The sequence below is a fragment of the Panthera tigris genome, chromosome B3, assembly GCF_018350195.1.
Source record: "Panthera tigris isolate Pti1 chromosome B3, P.tigris_Pti1_mat1.1, whole genome shotgun sequence".
NCBI lineage: Eukaryota > Metazoa > Chordata > Mammalia > Carnivora > Felidae > Panthera > Panthera tigris.
The window spans coordinates 120,091,236-120,118,407 of NC_056665.1; the positions used below are offsets into that span (position 1 = coordinate 120,091,236).

The 27,172-nt window shown below is 40.4% G+C and overlaps 1 protein-coding gene across 13 annotated transcripts in view; it reads left to right on the top strand.

The window, feature by feature from the left end:
* Positions 1-27,172, top strand: part of TTLL5 (tubulin tyrosine ligase like 5) — a 285,253-nt gene that overhangs the window by 172,611 nt on the left and 85,470 nt on the right. For all 13 annotated transcript variants that reach the window (XR_006218999.1, XM_042990159.1, XM_042990167.1 and 10 more), the window contains one exon: positions 22,150-22,345. Coding sequence is in view for 12 of the 13 variants with exons in the window: in XM_042990159.1 (XP_042846093.1) it covers positions 22,150-22,345 (196 nt within the window). In the remaining variant the exon portion in view is untranslated. The remainder of the gene's footprint in view (positions 1-22,149; positions 22,346-27,172) is intronic.

Consider the following 27,172-nt stretch of genomic DNA (forward strand, 5'->3'; position numbering starts at 1 on the left):
ATCCATGTTGTCACGTATGACAAAATCCCATTCTTTTTTATGGCTGAGTAATATTCTGCGTGTGTGTGTGTGTGTGTGTGTGTGTGTGTGTGTGTGTGAACACCACATCTTCTTTATCCATTCTTCTGTTGATGGACACGTGGGTTGCTTCTGTATCGTGGCTGTTGTAAATAATGCTGCAGTAAACATAGGAGTGCATATATCTTTTGGACTTAGTGTTTTCATTTTCTTTGGGTAAATGCCCAGCACTGGAATTACTGGATCCTATGGTATTTCTATTTTTAACTTTTTGAGGAACCTCCATACCGTTTTCCACAGTGGCTGCTCCAATTTACCTTCCTACCAACAGTGCACGAGTGTTCCTTTTTTCCCACGTCCTCACCAACATTTGTTGTTTCTTGTCTTTTTGATACTAGCCATTCTGACTGGTGTGAGGTGGTATCTCATTGTGTTTTTGATTTGCATTTTCCAGATGATAAGTGACGATGAGCATCTTTTCATGTATCTTTGGCCATTTGTACATCGTCTTTGGGAAAATGTCTATTCAGGTCCTCTGCCCATTTTAAATTCAGATTATTGGGGCGCCTGGGTGGCTCAGTTGGTTAGGCGGCCGACTTCGGCTCAGGTCATGATCTTGTGGTCCGTGAGTTCTAGCCCCGCGTCGGGCTCTGTGCTGACAGCTCAGAGCCTGGAGCCTGCTTCATATTCTGTGTCTCCCTCTCTCTGACCCTCCCCTGTTCATGCTCTGTCTCTCCCTGTCTCAAAAATAAATAAACGTTAAAAAAAAAATTAAATTCAGATTATTTGTGGGGTTTTTTGATACTGAGTTGTGTAAATTTTTTATATATGCTGGATATAAGTCTTTTATTGGACATAGCTGCAGATACCTTCTTCTATTTAGTAGGTTACCTTGTCGTTCTGTTGATAGTTTCCTTCACTGTGCAGAAGCTTTTTATTTTGGTGTAGTCTCGATAGTTTATTTTTTCTTTTGTTTCCCTTGCCTGGGAGGCATATCTAGAAAAATGTTGCCGAGGCCAATGTCCAAGAGATTACTGCTGTGTTTTCGTTTAGGAGTTTTATGGTTTCAGGTTTCACATTTAGGTCTTTAATCTGTTTTGAGTTTATTTTTGTATATGGTGTGAGAAAGCAGTTCAGTGTCATTCTTTTGCATGTGGCTGTCCTGTTTTCCCAACACCATTTATTGAAGAGACTATCTGTCCCCCGTTGTACATTCTTGCCTCCTTTGTTCAAAGATTAATGGGCCATATAAGCATGGGTTTATTTCTGGGCTATCTTGTTCCCTTGATCTATGTATCTGTTTTGTGCCAGTACCAGATTTTTTTATTACTATAGCTTTGTAGTATATTTTGAAATCTGGGATTGTGATACCTCCAGCTTTGTTCTTTCTTGATTGCTGTAGCTATTTGGGATCATGTGTGGTTCCGTTTGAATTTTAGGACTGTTTGTTCTAGTTCTGTGAAAAATACCATATTTGGTAGGGATTACATTGAATCTGTAGATTGCTTTGAGTAAGATGGACATTTCAACAGTGTTGGTGTCCAGCTCTTTCTGGTATGAAAGTTTGTGCTGTTTTTACTACTTTAATTTTCCTCCTTTTTTTATTTTTTATTTTTTATTTTTATTTTTAAATTTTTTTTTTAACGTTTATTTATTTTTGAGACAGAGAGGCAGAGCATGAACAGGGGAGGGGCAGAGAGAGAGGGAGACACAGAATCTGAAACAGGCTCCAGGCTCCGAGCTGTCAGCCCAGAGCCCGACGCGGGGCTTGAACTCACGGACCGTGAGATCATGACCTGAGCCGAAGTCGGACGCTTAACCGACCGAGCCACCCAGGCGCCCCAATTTTCCTCCTTTTAGAGGAAAATCAGTACTGGCATTTTCACATTGGCATCCTCGACTAGTCTAAGACCTAGTTATTAATGATGATAATGTGCAAAAGAGAGGCTGAAATATTTCTGAAAATAAACTATCATTTGTGGAATATAAGAAACAACCTGTGAACAGAAGTGGAGAACAATTCTGTTAGAAGCTGAAACAGTTTGGCATTATAAATATCTTTACCATCATCTGTGACTTTGTACAATTTTTCACTTTCGCTGGACACTAATATCATGCTTTGTGTGTGGGCAGAAAAACATCACTAGCCTGAAGAGCTAACTATAAGTATATGGCTTATATTTAGAATTTGGATTAAATTTCTGTTTGCTTTGTCTGCTGCCTTTCTGGCTATAACTTAATTTCTTTCACAGATTCGAACAAGCAGTTCAGGCAGATTGGGATGACTACTTAGGTCTTCTTGGATTCTTACAGTGGCCTCATCATACAAGTGCTGGTCAACAAATCTTATAAATATGATTTATCATTTTAGCCATGGTTTAACGAACATATTATTCAATAGCAATGATATGGTATTTTAGAAGAGAACCATGATATCCTGGAAAGGATGTAAACAAAAAGAAATAATGAAATATGTCCCTTTTAGCTTCCAGGCCATTTATGGACCTAGTGGGTATGGAACCAGGCCATAGACAGACACAAAGAGAAAGCCCACATTTCTTCATCAGCAAGTGTAATGTCTGAATTTAGAGCTCTAGAAGTAAAGAGTTTTTGTTTGACTCAATCCCTAGAATACAAATTTCATGTTCCTATTTTTATCATATTCAAAGCAAAACTGATGAGCTTCTCTATACGAAGAGGACCCATTTTACCATATAAGAATATGGATTGCCTGTTGATCACTGAGAAATCAGGTTATGTCCCCTTGACCCTCAAAAATAAGATCATATATAAGAACTAATAGTAGCCAATAGTAACATGCAGGGCTTATGGTATGCCACACACTAAATGCTTTATGTACCTTAACTCATTTAAAAGCTTCTACCATGTGCTAGCAACTGTTCTCAAAACTCTACATGTGTTAACTTATTTAGTGCTTGCAGCTACTTTTTAAGAGAAGTACTGTTATCATTCCCATTGTACAGATGAAAAAACTAACCACAGAGAAATGAAGCAGGTTGCCCAAGATAGGCATTGGTGAATGGCAGCCAGGATTCAAACCCAAGCAAGTGGTCACAGAATCCAAGCTCTTAACCACTCTACGAGGGATTCTCAATGGTGTGTGTCCGAATCACCTGAAGGGCTTGTTCAAACAGATTGCTGGGCCCAAATCCAGAGCTTCTGGTTCCAGTAGGTCTGGGGGGTAAGGCTCAATTATTTTCATTTTTAACAAGTTTCTAGTTGCTGCTGTGCGATTGGTTCAGGGGACCACACGTTGAGAATCACTGCGCTGGCACTGGTAATGAATTGGTGTTCAGTGCAAGCAGCTGAGGACCAGAATAATGAGTTTTCAGGGGTATCCTGTCAGAGGCAGGTGCCTGCAGCTTGCACTAGCTGTGACCTTGGACTACGCCCCTCCAGTAAATCTCGGGGACAGCACATTTCAGTAGACTTGTCTTGACATAACGGAATCATGTGCCGTGGTTGCCATGTTATGGACTTGATGAATAAGGCCAGTTTCTAGTGTGGTGAAGGATTGTTTCTATAGATTCTATGTTGAAGGTAGCTTGGGAATGGGCTCCTAGAAGCAACACACATGCACACGCACACACCCACGTGCGTGCACACACACACACACACACACACACACACCCCTGCAGTAAGAAAAAAAGACCTGACCATGAGTACACATTTTATTTCCTTCCCTTTGGTCCTATACCTTTAAAAAAAAACCAAAAACCAAAAAACAAAACAAACAAAAAAAAACTCCTTTCTTGTGATTTCCCCAGTATTTTCCCTATTTTATGAAAACAACTTTATAAAGAAAAGAAAACAGGGCTGGTGGAGAAGGTAAAAAGTTTAAGAAAAGAAAAAGGTAGAGTTTTGGGGTTTTTTTTTTCCTTTTTTTTTAGTTGTCCCCCATTTCCCTTGGCCACTTGAAGAAAGGGGGCAGAGACAGGTTGCTGAAGCCCAGGCTGTAGGCTTGACCCTTTCAAGTTCCCTGCTGTTTTGCTTCCTGGGGAAAAGAGGAAGAACGAAAGGAGCCTAACTGATGCGATGAGGCAGGAATTCTAAATTTGTGACACTTTGCAAACTGTTTGTGTGCACTGAGTTTGAACCCAGCTACAATTCAGTGTAGAAGTTCTTGGAAACTGGCATGTCAGCTGCCCTAGACAATCTGCACATTAACTTTCACTTTGAAAACTTTTCCTGGCTTGTCTTTGCAGGGTGTGAAAGCTGGGTGATGGTGGGCCAGTTTTACCAAGGCCAGCTGTGCTCGTGTGTACCTGCCTTGTTGTCACAAAGGCATCAGACTTTTCCCTTCATCTGATGAAAATCCCGCTGAGCTGGACTCAAGTCTTCATTGTTGAATGAACTGGTGTCAGGGAGTTCTCTTTTGGCTTTCTTAAAGGTCACTCTTTGCTCACTTCTTTTTTAGTTCACAGCTACATTTTTCAGGCTTCATGCGGTATGCCGGTTATGCCAAAGTAAAGAGCTGGATCAAAGACATTTCTTGTTAATAAGGCTAAGGATCAATCTGTCTTTTCAGATCCAGACTGCTAATAGATAAAGGACAAGGGAGTCTCCGTCTATATAGCTTGCTGACTGCCAGAATCCTAAGTTGCCTTCTAGAACAGTGCTGTGAACTTAACCTTTGAATGGTTAGGTTTTATATCCAGCTTTGTGTTCCATAAAGCTTGCCCCCAGCTTCTCTGCCAGATGTACTGAGAAATCCTAACTTTGTCCTTATTTCCTCCTCCTGGGGATCATTCCATCAATCATGGAGTGGTACAAGCGTGGAGACGGCAAAAGTCTGGTTCACATTCTGTATCCATTGTCAAGTCCAGCTGGCTGGGGCCTCACTGTACTTTTAAAGGACAGGCATCTCAACGCTTAGCTTTTTGACACGATACCTCAGCGTGTTCCTTCCAAATTTATATCGTTGTCATACCGTATTTAATAAACTCAAAATAAAAGTAGTCTAAGTATCTCCCTTAGACATCTTCCAGCTATCACTACTGCTTCCTTTTCCTTTTCTAGATCTCTGCCTATTGAATAAATAATCAGAAACCTCCCTTCTTAATTGCTTGCAGTTCTGTATTTCAAGTTATATATCTTATTTGGACCCTGCTCTCACATTTTTTTTTTCATTTTTTAAATGTTTATTTATTTTTGAGAGAGAGAGAGAGAGAGAGCAGGGGGGAGGCAGAGAGAGAAGGAGACACAGAATCTGAAGCAGGCTCCAGGCTCTGAGCTGTCAGCACAGAGCCCAACGTGGGGCTCGAACCCATGAGCTGTGAGATCATGATCTGAGCCAAAGTTGGATGCTTAACCAACTGAGCCACCTAGCCCCCCACCACCCCGCCCCGGCTCTCACATTTTAGTCTCTTTTCATTCTTGCCTTTTTTTGGTGGGGGGAGCTTCTGTTGATTTTTAGCATGTTGTCCTACTTTTACTCTTGGCTTTTCTATTAAAAGAAGGGTAGTAAACAATAGGTGACTGATTTATTTTGAGGGTACCAGTTGATATACAGTCTCTTCCTTATTTAGGGTCTTAGTTTTCAGGGTGCGTCTTCCCCTATCCAAATCCTGTTCTCTTCAAGGTAAATGAAATTCACAAGAATCATGGTATTGAATCAATCGTATTCTCTCTACCTAATAATTGAATTACTATCTCCAAAGAAGGAGCAGTTCTTATGATTACTAATTCATGATTTATGGTTTTAGCCCTTGTGATTCAATGTGTGATTTAATGTGCAAAGAGGCTTATACACTGGGAAAGGAAGGGAAGAGATAGAAATAAATTGGATACTGAATATGTAAACTAGTAACTGAGATGTCAGTTTCAGGCCCAAATTGAACAGGTTAGCAAAGCAATGACTTGGCAAGCCCTTAGAGAAGGCAAGGGGAATTACTTAAGCCCAGCATTGATTCATGAGAGGAAAAAAATAAAAGCCATGCTACACTAGCCTCATTTCCCTTCATGGTAGAATTTCTTTAGTAAGAGAAGATCAGGGGACTAGGAAAGAATTATCATAACTGGGTTTCAGCACAGCCTAATGAAATCTTGTGAGCACCAAAGGGAAATGTGAACAAGAGAATGCTGTCATTAGGAATATCTGGTTTCTAAATAGGCCACTCTACTCAAACAATACGTCAATGTAAGTTTGAGAATTAAGTGTCTGGTTTGTCATTGGCCCCTTAATTCACCCTTTTTATCAATGAATTCATTCACCCATTCATATTCATTTAGGTGCCCACTGTATACCAGGCCCCTACATAGCTAGAAGACGTACCGATCCCATTTCCAGATGACACAAAGTAGGATGCGATACTGAATATCTGGGATGACGATCGGTATTAACGATGATCTGGTCAGGCCAGAGTGATGCGTCTGGCCCATGGAATTTAGAACTTCGTAAGGAAGAACATAAAGCTCTTCACGTGGCTTCGGAAATTCAAGTGTGAAGAAGGCTTAAGGGTTCAGGTTGGCCTTAAGTATAATAGAAGTTAACAGTGTAGAGAGAACTGCCAAAACCCGGTGCTGCCATGTGAGAAAATTTTCACAGCACACTCTGCCAGATGAAAAAAGCCGACTGCAAAGCAGATAGTGCAGAATCACTCTGTGGGAGGGAAATACACACAGAGGAAGAATATACAGCAAAATGTTGACAAAGTGTTCATAGTAGCCATCTTTGTTAGTTGGATCTCAGATGACCCTGTCTTTTTGCATTTGTCATGTTTATGGCATTGAGAATATTTTTGTTCCTTAAAAAAATTACTTGTGTTTCATTTTGAAAAGATGTAAGGAGATGTGGGCTCTGCTGGCAGCTGAGGCTTTGGCCAACAGGATCGGGGGTGCGGGGGGAAGACTGTGATTCTCCCTCATTCATCACGCTCGCATCCACTGCCTGAACAGCTGCCCCTCCCTGCTAATCAGCATGATTGGTAAACCCCCACTTCCACACAGGGGCCAGCGCCTTGCACAAGGTTACAGCACTCTCTGTCTGGGCTGGCTTGGAGCAGCGGGCCCCCGTCACGAGCCCCCGCCGGCTCTGGTGGGGGGGACTGGCAGGTGGCCTGGGCTCCCCTGCTCACACACGCTGAGCCACTCCTGAGTCCTTTATCAGGTCCACTAGGTTGGCACCCCCATCATCACCCAGTTAACCCACACGGGCACGGTACTTGGAAGGAGATTGTAAGTACTGCTTTACTTCTCTTCGGTCGGACTGGCTCACACCTGTTCCTTAGTGCCCTTACTGTTCATTTTCCCCAAGGTTTGGATTCACCTTCCATGGGACAAATGTTAATAATAGGAACTCCCATCTATTATGTGTGCCAAACATCGTGCTAAATGCTTTCCGTGAATGATCCCATTTAATTCTTGGGCCAGCCCTCTCTCTGACAGATGAGGTTGATTTTTATTCCCATTTCACAGCTGAGGAAAGCAAGGCACAGAGAGCCTAAGTGACTGGTAGAGCCAGGATTTGAACCCAGCTGTCTTGTTCTAGAGCACTGGCCTGGTCACTAAGCTATGCTGCTTCCTGTTCTCGGGGTCATCCAGTTCAGAACCCGGGGTGTGGATCCAGGGGCATGGGGCCTCTGCTCTCCCTGCAGAATTCTCTCACTAACCCAACTCTTGGATTGGTTTTGATTCCTTTCCAGCGTCTGAAACCTTTCATTTCTTTTTGCCTTCTTTCTTGGATTATTTCTTTAATCCTCTCCCAAGGGCCTTTCATCCTCTCAAATAAACAAAATATTTAAAGGTTTTTAAGCCCTTTCACCCTGTTCTCAAGCAGGAAGATCAGCTTGCATCTATAATTTTATATAGTTCTGTGCTCTTGACCTAGCATATAGGTCATCAAAAGTTTACCACTTTTTCACATAATTTCTGAGCTTTTCTATGTCTCTAATACCACCCGGTTGTACTTCAGGTTTTTGTGCAGAATTACCATTTCCGTAGGACTCCACAGATTCAAAACAGAAAGGTCAAAGTGTTCTATCTAGTCTTATCTCAAGGAGCAAACTCAAAAGGGAAAAATAAATTTTAGTCTTTAGCACCTGTGTTTTCAGAGGTCCTTTTAAAATAATATTCCAACACAAAGACTCTCTCAGAATCAAGGCACCTGTCACCATGAGCATAAAATCTCTTGGCGGGTCGAACTCATTGCACTTAAATAATTTTAGGCACGAACGAATTCCGTTTGGCTAGCTGTCACTGTTCCGGGTCCGCCACAGCAAGCCTTAAGACTTGTTAGTGTTGCTTATTACACTTGTATCTAAATGCAATTCGACTTTTATCCTTTCACTAATGAAAGAAGTCCTCAGTCATTCACTGGATACCTTTAGTAAGCAGACTTTTTTCTCGGAGCCCACACCATGCAATTTAATGCTAAACTTAACCGTCCCTGACCCCTTGACTCCCTTCTAAGTACATATTACTTTTAATCTTATAATATATCTTTCAGGCTCAGTTTTTCCGAGCCAGCATTTCTTTTCTGCCCTTTGTCCAGACTGTTCATTTACCATTATTATTGCCTCTCTGCTTACATTCCCCTTACTTCCCCAGACCTTCTGCCAGCCTGTTTGATCCTTCAGGGGCTCATGTGATTTTCCTCCTCACTCACATTACCATGTCGCTAGCTCCCTGGACTCTGCCCCCCCGCACTGTTCCTCCTCGGTTTTGGACACCTGTGGGGATGCCACCTCTTCCACAGTCCTGCCATCCCTGCCTTTTTTTCCACCCCCGCCCCCATCTTCCCTGTGGACTCACCTTAACAAATGTACTTCCTCCAGATCTGGAGCTCTTTGAGAGCAGAAGCTCATCTTTTTCTTCTTACTAGTGCCTACGAACAGTGTCCAATAAATGGGTTGGATTTATTTCGTGGGTTATTTATTTATGTGAATCGAATGCTGTGGAAATAAGAGAACTACTTAGATATGTACCTTTATATGGGGTCCCAGCATTGCAAAATGCAGGATGAAAAGAATAATTTTGCTGCAAAAATCAGGGAAGTCAGCTAGAGATGTAACATATACACAGAATAGGAAATACTAGTTTTTTTTTTTAATTTTTTTAAATCTTTGCTTATTTTTGAGAGAGAGGGACAGAGCGTGAGCAGGGGAGGAACAGAGAGAGAAGGAGACACAGAATCTGAAGCAGGCTCCAGGCTCTGAGCTGTCAGCACAGAGCCCGACGCAGGGCTTGAACCCACGAACTGCGAGATCGTGACCTAAGCCTAAGTCAGATGCTTAACTGACTGAACCACCCAGGAGCCCCTAATAATTAGTTTTTTTTATGAAAGATAAAAGAAATTGTCTTTTTTCCAGCTGAGGTAAAAATTTACATAATGTGCACGGATCCCAAGTGTTGAGCTTGATGAGTTTTGGCCATTTTATATATATCCACGTAACCCCCACTCAACACAAGATGAGGAACATCTCTGTCACACTGAAAATCCCCCTGTGTCTCTTCCCAGTCAGTACTCCTCCTCCCTCACTAATCACACTATTGACTTCTCTTATGATACAGTAGTTTGCCTATTCTTTTTTCACGGTTCTTTATTGCAGTAAAATACACATGACATAGAATTTACAAACCATTTTTAACTGTACAGTAGAGTGGGATTAAATCCATTCTCATTCTTGTCCAACCATCACCACCATCTAGCTCCATGACTCTACATCTTGTAGAACTGAAAACCGGACCACACAGTAACTCCCCATTCTCACCTTCCCCCAGTCCCTGGCAAGCACCTGTTATACTTCCTGTCTCTATGATTTTGACCACTCTTAAGTACCTCATATAAGCGGAATCATATAGTATTTGTCCTTTTGTGACTTGTATCTTATACTTAGCATAATGCCCTCAAGGTCCATTCACATGGTAGCACATGCAGAATTCCCTTCCTTTTTAAGGCTGAATAACATTTCACTGAATGGTGTACCACATTTTGTTTATCCATTCATCCTTGATGGACACGTGGGTTTCTCCCACATTTTAGCTATTGTGCTTCTGAGCATGGGTGTATAAATACAGTTTTGCCTAGTGTTGGACTTCTTATAAGTGGAATCCTACAATATTCTTTTGTATCTGGCTTCTTTCAGCAAAGTGTTTTAGAGATTCATCTATATTGTTGCTTATATCAGTGGTTCGGTGTTTTGTATTGTTGAGTGTAGTGTTCTATACGAATATTCCCACAATTTGTTCATCCATTTTCTTACTGATGGGCATTAAGATTGGTCTAAGTTTTTTACTATTATGAATACACACTCAATGAGAATTATTATATAACTCTTTTTTTCATAACCATATGTTTGGGGGGGTATCTACTTAGGAATAGAACTGTTAAGTCATATAAATATTTTTTAATTTATAAGAAACTGACAAATGGTTTTCTGAAACTATTGTATCATTTTACACTCCCATCAGCAACGTGTGAGAATTCTAGTAACGCACATGTTCACCAGCATTTGGTATTGTTGTGTTTGATTTTAGTCATTTTATTTTATTTTGTTTTGTGGGTTTGGTTTTTTTTTTTTTTTTGATGTTTATTTTTGAGGGAGAGAGAGAGCATGAGCTGGAGAGAGGCAGAGGGAGACGAAGAGAGAGAACCTGAAGCAGGCTCCATGCTATCAGTGCAAAACCCAATGTGGGGCTCAAACCCACTAGCTGTTGAGATTTGACCTGAGCCGAAGTCCGACACTCAACCAACTAAGCCACCCAGGCGCCCCTGATTTTGGTCATTTTAATAGACATAAAGTGCTATTTTCATTTTCCTGATGACTACTGATACTGAGAACCTTTTATGTGCTTTTTAATGTTTTATTGGCCATTCATATGTATATTTTTGTAAAGTATCTATTGAAATGTTTTATACATTTTAAAATTAGGTTGTCATTTTACTGTTGAAGTCAACAGTTAACGATAGGACTTTTTTATATGTTATCAATTAAGAATCCTTTCTTACATGTACGTATTATAAATATTTTTCTTCAGGGCATGGCTTGCCTGTTCATTTTCTTAGTGATAGCTTTTGATGAGCAGAAATAATAAAGCCTAATTTATCAAAATTTTTAAAAGATTTTATTTTCAGTAATCTCTACACCCAACATGGGACACAAACTTACAACCCCCACATCAAGAGTCACATGCTCCACCGGTTAAGCCAGCCAGGTGCCCCTCAGATGTTTTCGCTTATGATTAGAGCTCTTTGTGTCCTAAGAAATCTTTACCTATGATGTGATGCCTGGGTACCTCAGTTGGTTAAGGGTCTGACTTCGGCTCAGGTCATGATCTTGCGGTTCATAGCTTCGAGTCCCACATTGGGCTCTGTGCTGAGAGCTCAGAGCCTGGAGCCTGCTTCAGTTTCTGGGTCTCCCTCGCCCTATGCCCCTCCCCCACTTACTCTCTGTCTCTGTCTGTCTGTCTCTCTCTCAAAAAATGAAAAGACATCAAAAATTTTTTTAAAAAAGAAATCTTTGCCTATGACAAGTTTACAAAAACATCATATTTTCTTCTAGAGGCTTTTAAGTTTAGGGGTCTATAATCCAACTCAAATTTATGTTTATCTGTGGAATGAAGTAAAGGTTGATGTTCATTTTTTTTTTTTCGTGTGGATATCCAGTTGTTTTAGCAGTATTTGCTAAAAAAAAATTATTTTCCCCATTGAATTCACTTTGGCACCTTGGTCAAAAATTAGTTGACCATATATTTATGGGTCCATTTCTGAACTCTTTATTCTGTTTCACTGACCTGTTTATTTACTATTATGCCTATGCTTCACTTTCTTGATTGTGATTTTTATATAGTGGCCTTGAAATCAGGTAATGTAAGTCTCCCTTTTCAAAATTGTTTTGACTATTCTAGATTCTTTGACTTCTCTATATAAATTTTAATATCAACTGGTCAGTTTCTTCAATAACAGCAAAGCCTGCTGGGATTCTTATTGTGATGGCATTGGATCTATAGATCAGTTGGGGGTGGTTTCCAGTTCCGGTTGTGGCTGAGTGAGTTTTTATCCAATCAGCCCACTGGATGAAACACAAAGTACAACAACCTGAAGGCAGTGGAGGGTAAACAGAAGCCAGTATTTGGAAGAAGGAATGGAAATTTGGAGGAAGGGAACTGCAAGAGGTGAGCTTTCTCTTTGTTTTTCAGTTATTACCTTTTGACCTGAGGGCAGGCCACGGTTTGCAATTAGAACTTACATGGCAATCCAAATTAACTGGCTTAACAAACTGGAGGCTGAGGTTTAGAACAGCCACCTGCTGGAAGAGTGAGAGGAAAACCCTGGAAACGAGGCAACCATCTACTGCAAACTATACAGTTAAAGCTAAAAGAACTGAACATAGAGCCATGGCCCATGGAAGGGAAGAAAGAATTGCAGGTGGAGTTTAGCCAAATTAGCTGCCTGCTTAAAACACACACACACACACGCACACGCACACGCACGCGCGTGGTCTTTGGAGCAATATAATACAATCCATTATCTGTAACATTTCACAGTGTCCAGGATACAATGTGAAATTCTTCAACATATGAAAAAACAGGAAAACATGACCCATTCTTAGAATGAAAGATAATCAACAGAGACCAGTCTTAAGAAGGCTCAGATGATGGAATTAATACACAAGGATTTTAAAGTGGCTATTATAACTATGAACCAAGATGTATAGGAAAATATGCTTCAATGAATCAAAGATAGGAAATCTCAAGCCAGATTTCCAGATAGAAACTGTGGAACTAGGAAAGCAACATTTGAAATGTAGAATAAACATCTTAACAATATTGAGTCTACCAATAGAAGTTAACCATCTGACTCTTGATTTTGGCTCATGTCATGATCTCACAGTTTGTGAGATCAAGCCCCATATCAGACTCTGCACTGACAGCACAGAGCCTGCTTGGGATTCTCTCTCTTCTCTCTCTCTGCCCCTCCCCTGCTTCCTCTCTATTTCAAAATAAATAAATAAACTTAAAAAAAAAAGAGAATTGTTAAAAATATAATTGCATTTTGTTTATGGACCTTGATTCCTGTGCTACCAATATTTTTATAAAATTCATAAGGTTTTCTGCGTAAACAATCACATCTGTGAATACTGGCAGTTTTTTTTTTTTCCTTATGACATTGGCTATGTCTTCCATTACTAATTTTTTTATAAAAGTTTTTTTTTTAATGTTTATTTTTGAGAGAGAGAGAGAGTGCACGCAAGTAGGGGAAGGGTAGAGATGGGGAGACACAGAATCCGAAACAGACTCCAGGCTCTGAGCTGTTAGTACAGAGCCTGATATGGGGCTCAAACTCACAAACTGTGAGATCATGACCTGAGCTGAAGTTGGACACTTAACCGACTGAGTAACCCATGCACCCCTTCCATTACTAATTTTTAATTGAAGTAGTGAGAAAAAACATCCTTCCTTTATTCCTGTTCTTAAAGGAAAAGAGTTCAGTGTTTCACCAATAAGTATGATGTTAACCATAGATTTTTTTATAGAGATACTTTATTAGGTTAGGAACTTTCTTTTGTTCCTAGTTTACTGAGAGTTTCTGTCATGAATGGGTGTTGCATTTTGTCCAATGCGGTATTTCATCTAATAATATTCTAATATGATTTTTCTTCTTTATTCTTTTAATGCAGTGAATACATGATTGATTTTTACATCTTAAACCATTCCCATGGTAAATATCACTTGGTCATGATACGATCTTATTTTTTATAGGAGATATTTTTTTTTCTTTTAATTTAGAGAGCATGAGTAGGGGAGAGGGCCAGAAGGAGAGAGAGAGAGAGAGAATCTCAAGCAGGCTCCACACAGAGCTAGATCCCACGACCCTTGGATTATGACCTGAGCTGAAATCAAGATTTGGGCAGTCAACCGACTGAGCTACCCAGGTGCCCCGGGGGTAGTTTTTTTTTTTATAAAGGAGATAGATATAGGTTGATTGATTTTATTTGCTAATATTTCATCAGAGTCTTTTTGTGTATATTCTTGAGGCCTATTGGCCTGTAATTTTCTTGTAATGTCTTTCTCATGTTTTTTGTGTCAGAGATATGTTAACATCATAAAATGAGTTGGGAAATTTTCCCTTCTCTCTTTTGTTCTGAAAGATTTTGTGAAAGATTGGAATTATTTCTTTAAATGTTTGATAGACTTCACTAAAACCATCTGAGCTTAAAGTTTTCTTTGTAAGAAGGTTTTTGATTATAAGTTAAATTTCTTTATATACCTATTTATGTAAAGAGAGCAATTTAGACTTTCTCTCATTGTGTCACTTTTAATAAGTTGTATTTCCAAGGATTTATTCACTGAATTTTTGGCATAGAGTTGTTCATAATATTACTTTTCTGTTTTTGTTGTCTATAGACTCTATGATATTCTTCATTAATTTTTTATGTCCTTTTATTCTTTAAGATCAGCTTGCTTGGAATTCATCAACTTTTAAAATCTTCCAAATAGCCACCTTTGATTTTGTTGATATGCTCTGTTTGCCTATTTTCTATTTCACTGTGCTAAAAGATAAACTGAAGTGTATTAAAATTTTGAAGAGCTCATTGGAGCAAACATTGATTTTTAACTGGGCAGTGACAAACTGAAAATGGTTAGGAGCAATCTATCAGGGGGAACTAAGGGAAAGGCTTTCTTTTTTTTTTTAATGTTTATTTATTTCTGAGAGACAGAAAGAGACAGAGAGTGAGCAGGATAGGGGCAGAGAGAGAGAGGGAGACAGAATCCGAAGCAGGCTTCAGGCTCTGAGCTGTCAGCACAGAGCCCGATGTGGGGCTTGAACCCACGAACCATGGGATCATGACCTGAGCTGAAGTTGGACACTTACCCGACTGAGCCACCCAGGCACGCACCCACCCCCGCCCTTTTTTTTTTTTTTTTTTTTTTTAATAGAGCAGACTCCTAAATAAAGCAAGGAAATTATTTGATTACTTGATTGACTATAGCTGAAGCAGTTGCCTTATTTGGGAAAGCCTACTAGGCTGTTTGTGATTGGTTGTTCTTAATTTCATTTTCTCAGACTTGAGTGCACTGATGCTGGCTTAAGTTTTGGTTTGCTTATAAAGGCTGCCAAGGCATTAGAGCCACCTCAGTCTAATGGCCTCCTTGTTGACTTCTGCTTTTATTATTCTATTTTTTATTCTACTTACTGTGTGTTTACCTTGCTCTTATTTTTCTAGCTTCTTAAGGTGAAAGCTTAGGTTGTTAATTTTCACGCATTTCTTTTCTAATAAAGACATTAAATATTATAAGTTTCTAATTAAGTACTCTTTTAGGTTTTGTTCAATTGTGTTTTCATTACCACTCAGTTGAATACATTTTTAAATTTTTCCTGTGATTTCTTCCTTGACTCATAGATTATGTAGAAGTGTGTTGTTAAATTTCCAAATATTTTGGAATTTTGTAGATATCTTATTACTGATTTATAATTTAATATTCTAATCAGTGTACACTCTGGATTTTAGTCCTTTGATTTTTTTTTAAGGGTAATTACCATTTATTTTTTGAGGTTCCTTTGATTTTTATTGAGACTTATTTTATGGCCCAGCATTTGGACTATCTTCATGAATGTTCCGTGTTCACTTGAAAAGAATGTGTATTCTGAAGTTACTGGATATAGTTTCACATAATTGTCAAATTGACTGAGTGGGTGGAGAGTGTTGTTTAAATGTTTAAGTCTATACTGGCAGGGTTTTTGTTTGGTTTTGGTTTTTTTTCCCAGCACTTTAAAATACCTGTTCATTGTTTTCGGGCCTTTGTTTTCTAATGATAAGTCAGCCTACCATTAGCATTGTTGTTCGCTTGTGGGTAATATTTCTACCAGCGCCAACCAGCACCCCACCACCCTGGCTGCTTTGAAGTTTTTGTTCCTGGTTTTTAGTTTTCAGCAATTTGACTATCATGTGCCTGGGTGTAGATTTCTTTGTACGTGACCCTGCTTAGGATTTGCTGAGCTACTTAGGTCTGTAGGTTAATGTCTTCCATCAGCATTGGAAATTCTCAGCCTTTATCCCTTTATAGATTTCTTCTACCTCATTCTCTCTCCTCTGCCTTCTGGGATTCCAATTTTATATATGTTACATACTCTCCTCTATTGCATTCAGTCTGTTGTTAAGCATTTGGAATGAATTCTTCCTTTCAGATTGTATATTTTTTCACTTCTAGAATTCTTGTATGGTTTTTTTTTTTTAAGTAAATTTCATCTCTCTATTGAAATTCCCCCATTTGTTCATATATGTTGCCCACCTTTTATACTTGACCCTCATACATATTTCTCATGGTTATTTTGAAATCCATCTTTGGTAAGTCCAACATCTGTGCCGTCTTGTCAGTGCCCTTCTATTGACTGTTTTCTCTCCTGGGTCACATTTTCTTGCTTCTGCGTGTCTTTTACAATTATTAGTTGTATGCTAGGCATTTTCTGTAAAATCAGAGTCTTAAGTAAATATTATTTACCCTCCCCCCTCTCCCAAAAAGACATGCTTATCCTTTTCTCCGGTTGCTAGTGTGTGGGAGAGGGGTGGGAGGAGAAGGGGGTGAGCCAATCTAATTGATAATTAAGCTGGGTCTGGACTTTGTCACAGCCTTTGTTAGATTCCAGTTCATCTCTGGCTTCAGATGTTTGGAGAGCCGGATGGGAGCACCAGTTAAGATTCTAGAGATCCTTTTATGCTTTACAGTCATGTGGCCAGCTTTCTGAACTGTGAGAGGTGTCTGCTTTTCATCCTGTATGTCAGCTTTTTGGGTAACTGAAGAGTCCTTTTCCGGTCGTGCTCTCTTCTCACCTGTCCCCAGGCTGTATTGCAACAGGTCTGTGGTTCACAAAGTGTAGTTCATGGATCTGGGGGTCCAGGGGGGATCCTCAAGACCCTTTGAGGAAGCCAGTAGGATCAAAAGGTTTTTCACAGTAATGCTAAGACATTTTTTTGCCTTTTTCACCACGTTGACATTTACACATGTTGCAAAAACAATGGTGTTTTTGTAAAACTCTTCATGCCTTAGCAGAAATTAAGGCTGTGGCACCAAAGTATAGTAGCAACCATTGTAATCTTTACCACCAAAGTATTTGTAGTTACAAGAGTAATGCCAGTGCTACTTAAGAAAATCCTTGTTAAGCAGTAATAATTATTAAAGCTCAGCTCTGGATTACATATCTTTTTAATGTTCTGCCTGATGAAATAGGATGCACACATAAAGTTCTCCAGGGCCCTGTGTGATAGTCGTCTCAAGGAAGGGCGCTTGTGTGACTGAGTCACAGTCCAAGGTAGCCGCTTCTTATTCCGGCCAGCACTGCTTTGTACTGCTCGTGGGAGCCCCACCCTTCCCTGTAGGATCTTCAGCATTTACCACACATGTACTGTGTGCTATGACTACTTTGTTTGGGACTGAGAATGTACAAAGAGAATGTAACCTCTGCTGTCTTTAACATCTACACATTCTGTAAAGTGCCATAGAAGTAGATGGATATTCTTTCTTGTGAAGAAACAGTAAGATTCTCCCCAGAAAGCACTTCCTTCATGGCTCTACAGTGTTTCTCATTAGAAGCATTGGTGGCATTCTGAGCAGACATATTCTTCCTAGTACACGACTCTTCCCTGCGTTTTTAGACGTTTAGCACCCTTGACACTCTCCCCCCCCCCCCGCCTATTGAATGTCAGCAATCCCCCACCCCCATTATTATGGCCTTTAAAAGCACACCCACACACTTCCCAACCCTCAAGAAAGACAGGGGCATCCTTACCTGTACATGATAGCTCAAGTTTTGCTGCGATTGGGTGAAGGAGCCCGGGGAAGTGGGCTGTGGGGGTCACACTCTCTGTATGACTGTCACATTTCTGTGCCCCATTCTTCCCCTACAGTCTTGTGACATCACATGATTCTCAGAAAATCTTGACGCTGAAAGCCTATCTTCATGGAGAGTGTAATTGCCTGGTGAGGAGATCTGCTTTGCTAAAAACCAGTGTGTTTGATAGATCACCTCCAAGTTCCTTAGAACCAACATCCATTCTTTGGAACAGCTATTAAAGCAAAGGGGAAAGTCTAGCCCTTCAATGTATATTGGCTAGAGGTTGGGGGGGCATTCTGCAGGAGGACAGTTATGGGGAAACATTTAGCCCTCATATGCCACAGTGCAACATAGAAAGTGAGATGAAGTTCTAAGTAAATTGGCTAATAAGAGAGGGTGATGTTGAGAAAAATTTGCCATATTGTTGCCTATTAGCTACATATGTAGTAAAGGGAAATACAGCATAGTTGACTCTGAATCTTTGAATTTGAGTCCAATGTTAGACATTCTGAGCTTTTCCACAGCTAACTTTCTTGGCTGTACAGATAACATGAAACTCTTAGAAGTTATTTTCAGGGACTCTTTGCACTATTATATTTTAGTATTGAGCAAAGAATAATATAAAAACTAGAGAGAACAATTGAATCTCAAAATTTTGATGGGAGTAGAAAATATATTACTAGTAGACTACAATGAATTGAGGTTCAGGAAAATGGGATGGAATTTTGGATGGGAACAGAAACTATTAGATGCCACATAAAGGAATATACAGATAACGGAATCTCAGGGAAGGCCCAGAAGAGAGTGCGCCTGGCCTCCTCCAAGTCAGCCATTGTACAACCTGCGGCCTACAGACCCCACACACTTGTGCTTTAGTTGGAAGATACAGCGGCCTGAGTACCACCCACTGGCGCTCCAAGCAAGCGAGCTTCACCCGGCATCACCACGTCGCCCTCCACGGCTCAGCGCTCCGGTCCCCACCCAGTGGTGCACTGTAAAAATTCCTGCCTCTTGGCTAAAAGTTCCTCCTTGCTTGAGAAAGTTTCTTTTGTGATTTGGAGAGTGGATTTATGGTACTGAGGAGATTAAAAGCAGCTTCTGCTGTGAAAGTTTATGACGTTGCAGTCTGTTCACAGTTTGCAGTTGGATGAGCAAACCTCCTCTCATCCTCAGTCTTACTCTTACGTGATCTCCTCTTGCCTGCTGTCCTACCCCTAACACTCACAGTCCCTGGTGGTCTCCATGGAAGAGGGCCCTGTTACAGATTCTGATTTTTGATGCACAACAAGCAGGCGTTAAAGTAAATGCCTCCTAGGAATATTTGTTGCTAAAGAAGCTTTCAGAAAATAAAACCAACCTAGCCTGCCAGTGAGATGATTTCTGACTTAATAGTTATAACGTAGTTACAAAAATCCTTTAATACCTAATTCCCGAGTCTAGGTTGCTGCTCGTGGCCAGAAACTTCTAGAACCAGCAAGCCAGAGTGGAAGGAGAATCACAATTGGTGTATTTTTTGACTTTTGGTGCAGTTACCATAAACAGTAGTTTCCTTCTAAATTTGAATATCTGCCCTAATTGATACAGAAATCTGAAGGTTAATCCAGCCAGGCAGTTCCTGCTGTTTCATCTGTATCTTCCCGTGTTCCTTTGTTCACTGGATCAACCCACCCTTGCCCCCACCCTTCTCTTCCTTTCTACCTGGAGGCCTTTCTCCACCCACCACTCCTTCCACTCAGAGCCCGTGCACCTCCCCACATGTTTTCTTCACTAAGCTTTCCTCTCCCCTCACTAATGAGAAAGGAGATGACACGTGCCTCTGGCCCCTCCTTTCCTCACCCCTTAACTCCTGTTTGACTCCCATTCAGCATTTCACTTTGTGAACAACGTGAACATTCTATCTGCGTATTTAGGTTCGACTCCTTTCTCGTCAGTCATTGGCCGCCACACTTCTCCATACCTCTGGAAGCCCCTTGGGAAAAGACCGCGTCGTTTGAACTATGTAGAGTAGCACACACACCGAGGGGTCACTGAAGATCAGATGTCATACTCGGAAAAATTCATAAATAAGCCCTGAGCATTTGGGTACTTTTCTCCAAGAAGATTAGCCAAAAGCGTGTAATTGTGCAACTGAACTGTGGGAGCCAAACTGTGGGAGGAGATGAGCAAGGGATGTGACATATCAGAGGTGAGATTATGTGAGTAGAAAACCTTTCATCCATGAGCTTCGGGATACATTATGCAGACTTTCCCTTAACTAGGTATTTGGAAATCTCTTTGAGAGAGGCAGAGACTCCAAAGCAGCCCCCTGAAATGAGGAAGCTGTGAGGGAGAACACAGACAAGAGAGGAGCCTGGGCTTCTGGATTCAGCAGACATTCCGCTCTGTCCCCTCCCCCAGGGTTCCGTTGGGGTCACTAGGAATCAGGTTATAAATAACTAGGTGGCCCATAGGTCAGGCCTCAGGAAGGTCGGCATAACCTTACCCCAGCGTTGCTGTGACTCTGCCATCAAAATGACCATTAATGCCAAAGGAAATTTGCAGAGGAAATAACAGCGTGATGATTTAAGTCACTGTGAATATTTCTCTTCAGTTAGGCACTGTTTCCTTTCCTAAAGCCCCGTTAATCAGGTTTGGGGTAAGGTTGTTCACAATGAGATTCTTCATGTTTCTTCTGTGTGCAATTTTCTGGTCACTATACTTCAAAAAGGAAAAAACAAAAAAAAAACCACAGGGTAATTAAAGAAGGTCCAGAGAAGAACCAGAAGTGAGTGAAAAGGGCTGCCAGATAAAAGACTGTTCTAAAAACTTTTTTAAAGGGGACCTTTTTTAAAAATGTGGGGCAATATATATATCCTAAAATGTACCATTTCTGTGCTACGATTCAGTGGCATCTCGTACATTCACAATTTGTGCAACCATCACCACCATCTGTCTCCAGAACTTTCTCATCATCCCAAGCTGTAACTCAGTACCCATTAAACAGTAACTCCCGATTCTCCCATCTCCCCAGCCCCAGCAACCACTGTTCCACTTTCTGTCTCTATGAATTTGACTCTTCTAGGGACCTCGTATAAGTGAAATCCTGCAATATTGGTCCTTTTGTGACAGACTTCTTTCACTTAGTATAACGTCCCCAGGGTTCATCCATGTTGTCTCTTGTGTCAGAATCTCCTTCCTTTTTAAGGCTGACTAATATTTCGTTGGAGGTATAGACCACATTTGTTTATCCATTCATCTGTTGATGTTTTCACCGTTTGGCTATTGGAAATAATGTTGCTGGGAACTTTGGTGTACAAGTAGGCCCTGTTTTCAATTGGCGGGGGGGGGGGGGTTATGCCTAGGGGTGGAATCACTGAATCACATGGTAATTCTGTGTTTGGCTTTTTGAGGAACTGCCAGAATGTTTTCCACAGGAGCTACATCATTTCACGTTCCCACCAGCAATGCACGAGAGTTCCGGTGTTTCCTCATGCTGGCCAGCGCTTGGTTTTTTTCCATGTATTTGGTTTCATTTTTAATAATCACCCTCCTAATTAGCATGAAGTGGTATAAATGGGGACTTTTCTACCTGGAAGAAACAGACCGAGAGGGCAAGCGGAGGCCTGTAGTTATGAAGACTTCAACTGGGATATATACAGACATGGTCACCAGAATCTAAAATGTGGGGATCTGGGCAAGGAAGAAGGTCAGAGTTCTTAACGGACAGCATAGCATGGGTACTGAACAGTTCCAAAGGCCACCAGCCCTCCTCCTTCCTCATGTGTCTGACAGGCCGAACATCTGCTTGGCTGGGGACCCTACTGAGGTAAATTTAGAATAATGAAAAACCTGTCTTCTCAGACCAGTTATCTTATCTCATGATGCGCACGTAAGCTCACTAATAGGTGGTTAAGAAAAACCATGACTTCTGTATAATTAACCCCTGTTCTTTTAAAGTTGATGGTTTAGAAGATGATTGTGCCTCTGTTCCTACCTTAGATTCAACCAGCCGTCCTGCATTTGAAGCTTCCTGGGCTCCCCTTGGAAGACCTTGTGGCCGTCACAGGGGACTGAAATTACTATTTTAATTACTTAACCTTCAACAGATACTGTAGACTGACCATGTGCCCCGGCCTCAGGATAAGTGCTACGAAGAGAGTGGAGAACAGAGCGGGCCCTGTCTTTGTCCTCATGGAGCTGTGGTTTAGTGGGCGAGTCAGATGATTTCTCACACAAACAGATTTGTAAATTCCAAGCTATGTTAGCTCTGTAAAGGAAAAATACCTGTGATATTTCTCTCTCTTCCTTTAGGTTGTTCACACAACCACCCTAAGAGCTCTGCTTTCTTTTCTCTTCAGGAGCCTTCAAACAGGTGGCTTTGCCTGGGAGGGAGAGGTAGAGAACAACGCATATAGCAAGGCTACAGGGGTTGTCCCTCAGCACAAGTATCACCCCACAGCGGGCAGTTACCAACTCCATTTTGCCCTGCAGCAACTTGAACAACAAAAACTTCAGTCCCGGCAGCTTCTGGACCAGAGTCGAGCCCGGCATCAGGTAATTCAGATAAGGCTTTTCCGTATGCTAGTATCTTTCTTCTACGGGGGTGGAAGAAGGTCAATGGGAAAGGTAGGAATAGTTTCCCAAAAGTTTACCTACACCAATATGGCTCGCGTGGCTCTTGGAGAACCTACTCCAAGGGAAGAAACGTGCTGAAGCCTTGATGTTGGCTTTGGCAGGAGGTGACACTGAACCAGGTGTGACATTTTATTCCACTTGAATATTTCTCTACAAAAATCTCTGTTGTAGCATTGCCCCTTTCTGTTGCCTGATGGTCGTTCAGTAAGCTCCCAGCGGGTCTAATTTCCACACACCTAAAAGCTAGCATTTGAAGCAACTTTTTTCCTAAATGTACTATTTCTTTGGTACACCCTTGGTATACATAAGCACACATTAATCCTTCATAACTTACCAAGATTTTCAAGGTGTAAATAATGTTTCCAGTTCTTTTCACAGGAAGGAGTCGTAAGTTAAGCTGTTGGTCTTCTGGCTTGACGGTACACAAAACAACGTACCCGCAAAAATGTAACGGTATACACAAAAATCCTCGTTGTCTTGGCCCTTATGCTCTAGTGAAATACCATTTTCCTTCTATCTGTAGAATGGCAGACACTCCCGAGTATATGTGTGAGGGAGCTGTGTAAGTGAATTGTAAGTGAATTGTGCTGGTGTGTTAGTATGGCCCAAATTACAGGGAAAGACCATCTGGAGTTAAGTTTCTCTTGATCATTTCAGGGCCAGCTTTAGAATCCGTTACTGTGTTCTACATGTTGTGTTGGGCTATCTCAGCACTGATTCCATGAGCTTCTCTTTTATTTGGCTGTGTGAAGAAATATATCAGTTTGATCTCTTGTTATTTGCTCTTATAAAAATGTGGTACATAGTGTGCGTTAGTTTGTGCAAAATTAATATTCACTTAAAGACAAAAGCACCATTTCCCAAAGTTTTTCCCCCCCTCTAAATAAAACAATCATCATGATGCTCTCTATCTTAATCTTTTTTTTAATTTTGTTTTTCAGTTTTTAAAATTTACATCCAAATTAGTTAGCATGTAGTGCAACAAAGATTTCAGGAGTAGATTCCTTAGTGCCCCTTCCCCATTTAGCCCATCCCTCCTCCCACAACCCCTCCTGTAACCCTCAGTTTGTTCTCCATATTTATGAGTCTCTTCTGTTTTGTCCCCCTCCCTGTTTTTGTATTATTTTTGTTTCCCTTCCCTTATGCTCATCTGTTTTGTCTCTTAAAGTCCTCATATGAGTGAAGCCATATGATTTTTGTCTTTCTTTGACTGACTAATTTCGCTTAGCATAATACCCTCCAGTTCCATCCATGTAGTAGCAAATGGCAAGATTTCATTCTTTTTGATTGCCGAGTAGTACTCCATTGTATATACGTATACTACATTTTTCTTTATCCATTCGTCCATCGATGGACATTTGGGCTCTTTCCATACTTTGGCCATTGTTGATAGTGCTGCTATAAACATGGGGGTGCATGTGTCCCTTCGAAACAGCACACCTGTATCCCTTGGATAAATGCCTACTAGTGCCATTGCTGGGTCGTAAGGTAGTTCTATTTTTAGTTTTTTGAGGAACCTCCATACTGTTTTCCAGAGTGGCTGCACCAGCTTGCATTCCCACCAACAATGCAAAAGAGATCCTCTTTCTCCGCATCCTCACCAACATCTGTTGTTGCCTGAGTTGTTAATTTTAGCCATTCTGACAGGTGTGATGTGGTATCTCGTTATGGTTTTGATTTGCATTTCCCTGATGATGAGTGATGTTGAGCATTTTTTTTCATGTGTCGGGTGGCCATCTGGATGTCTTCTTTGGAGAAGTGTCTATTCATGTCTTTTGCCCGTTTCTTCACTGGATTATTTGTTTTTTGGGTGTTGAGTTTGATAAGTTCTTTATAGATTTTGGATACTAACCCTTTATCTGATCTGTCATTTGCAAATATCTTCTCCCATTCCATCGGTTGCCTTTTAGTTTTGCTGATTGTTTCCTTCGCTGTGCAGAAGCTTTTTATTTTGATGAGGTCCCAGTAGTTCATTTTTGCTTTAGTTTCCCTTGTCTCTGGAGATGTGTTGAGTAAGAAGTTGCTGTGGCCAAGATCAAAGAGGTTTTTGCCTGCTTTCTCCTTGAGGATTTTGATGGCTTCCTGTCTTACATTTAGGTCTTTCATCCGTTTTGAGTTTATTTTTGTGTATGGTGCAAGAAAGTGGTCCAGGTTCATTCTTCTGCATGTTGTTGTCCAGTTTTCCCAGCACCACTTGCTGAAGAGACTGTGTTTATTCTATTGGATATTCTTTCCTGCTTTGTCAAAGATTAGTTGGCCATACGTTTGTGAGTCCATTTCTGGGTTCTCTATTCTGTTTCATTGATCTGAGTGTCTGTTCTTGTGCCAGTACCATACTGTCTTGATGATGACAGCTTTGTAGTATAGCTTGAAGTCTGGGATTGTGATGCCTCCTGCTTTGGTTTTCTTTTTCAGATTGTTTTGGCCATTTGGGGTCTTTTCTGGTTCCATACAAATTTTAGGATTATTTTTTCTAGCTCTGTGAAGAATGCTGGTGTTACTTTGATAGGGATGGCATTGAATATGTAGACTGCTTTGGGTAGTATCAACATTTTAACAATATTTGTTCTTCCTATCCAGGAGCATGGAATCTTTTTCCATTTTTTTGTGTCTTCTTCAATTTGTTTCATAAGCTTTCTATAGTTTTCATGTATAGATTTTTCACCTCTTTGGTTAGATTTATTCCTAGGTATTTTATGGTTTTTTGTGCAACTGTAAATGGGATCGATTCCTTGATTTCTCTTTCTGTCGCTTCATTGTTAGTGTATAGAAATGCAACCGATTTCTGTGCGTTGATTTTATATCCTGTAACTGCCGAATTCATAAATCAATTCTGGCAGTTTTTTGGTGGAATCTTTTGGGTTTTCCATATAGAGTATCATGTCATCTGCGAAGAGTGAAAATTTGACCTCCTCCTGACCGATTTGGATGCCTTTTATTTCTTTGTGTTGCCTGATTGCAGAGGCTAAGACTTCCAATACTATGTTGAATAACAGTGGCAAGAGTGGACATCCCTGTCTTGTTCCTGACTTTAGGGGGAAAAGCTCTTAGTTTTTCCCCATTGAGGATGATATTAGCATTGGGTGGTTCATATATGGCTTTTATGATCTCGAGGTACGCTCCTTCTATCCCTACTTTCCTGAGGGTTTTTATCAAGAAAGGATGCTCTATTTTGTCAAATGCTTCTCTGCATCTGTTGAGAGGATCATATGGTTCTTGTCCTTTCTTTTATTGATGTGATGAATCACATTAATTATTTTGCAGATATTGAACCAGCCCTGCATCCCAGGTATAAATCCCACTTGGTCGTGGTGAATAATTTTTTTAATGTATTGTTGGATCTGGTTGGCTAATATCTTGTTGAGGATTTTTGCATCCATGTTCATCAGGGAAATTGGTCTATAGTTCTCCTTTTTAGTGGGGTCTCTGTTTGGTTTTGGAATCAAGGTAAAGCTGGCTTCATAGAAAGAGTTTGGAAGTTTTCCTTCCATTTCTATTTTTTGGAACAGTTTCAAGAGAATAGGTGTTAACTCTTCCTTAAATGTTTGGTAGAATTCCCCTGGAAAGCCATCTGGCCCTGGACTCTTGTTTTTTGGCAGATTTTGATTACTAATTTGATTTCCTTACTGGTTATGGGTCTGTTCAAATTTTCTATTTCTTCCTATTTCAGTTTTGGTAGTGTATATGTTTCTAGGAATTTGTCCATTTCTTCCAGATTACCCATTTTATTGGCATATAATTGCTCATAATATTCTCTTATTGTTTTTATTTCTATTGTGTTGGTTGTGATCCCTCCTCTTTCATCCTTGATTTTATTTATCTGGGCCCTTTCTTTTTTCTTCTTGATCAAACTGGCTAGTGGTTTATCAATTTTGTTAATTCTTTCAAAGAACCAGCTTCTGGTTTCATTGATCTGTTCTACTGTTTTTTTGTTTCGATAGGATTAATTTCTGCTCTAATCTTTATTATTTCCTGTCTTCTGCTGGTTTTGGGTTTTATTTGCTGTTCTTCTTCTATCTCCTTAAGGCGTAAGGTTAGGGAGTGTTTCTGAGATCTTTCTTCCTTCTTTAGGAAGGCCTGGATTGCTATATACTTTCCTCTTATGACTGCCTTTGCTGCGTCCCAGAGGTTTTGGGTTGTGGTGTTATCATTTTCATTGACTTCCATATACTTTTTAATTTCTTCTTTAACTGCGTGGTTAGCCCATTCATTCTTTTTTTTTTTTTTTTCCTGGAGTTTAAACTTTATTAAATGAGTATAGAGGACACTCAATATTACATTAGTTTCAGATGTACAACATAGTGATTCAATAAGTTTATACATTATGCTGTGCTGATCACAAATGAATCTACCATCTATCACTGTATAATGCATCATGATTTCATTCACTGTATTCCTTAACTGTACCTTTTATTCCTGTGACTTACTCATTCCATAACCGGAAGCCTGTATCTCTCACACCCCTTCACCTATTTTGCCCTGACGCCCCATCCTCCTTCTCTCTGGCAATCATCAGTTTGTTCCGTGTTTATAGGTCTGGTTCTGCTTTCTGTTTATTCATTTGTTTTTCTTAGATTCCACATATGAATGAAGTCATATGATATTTCTCTTTCTATGACTTATTTCACTTAGCATAATATCTTCCAGGTCCATCAATGTTGTCACAAATGGCATGATCTCATCCTTTTTTATGGCTGCATAATACTCCACTGTATATATGTACATGTGTGTATACCACAGCTTCCT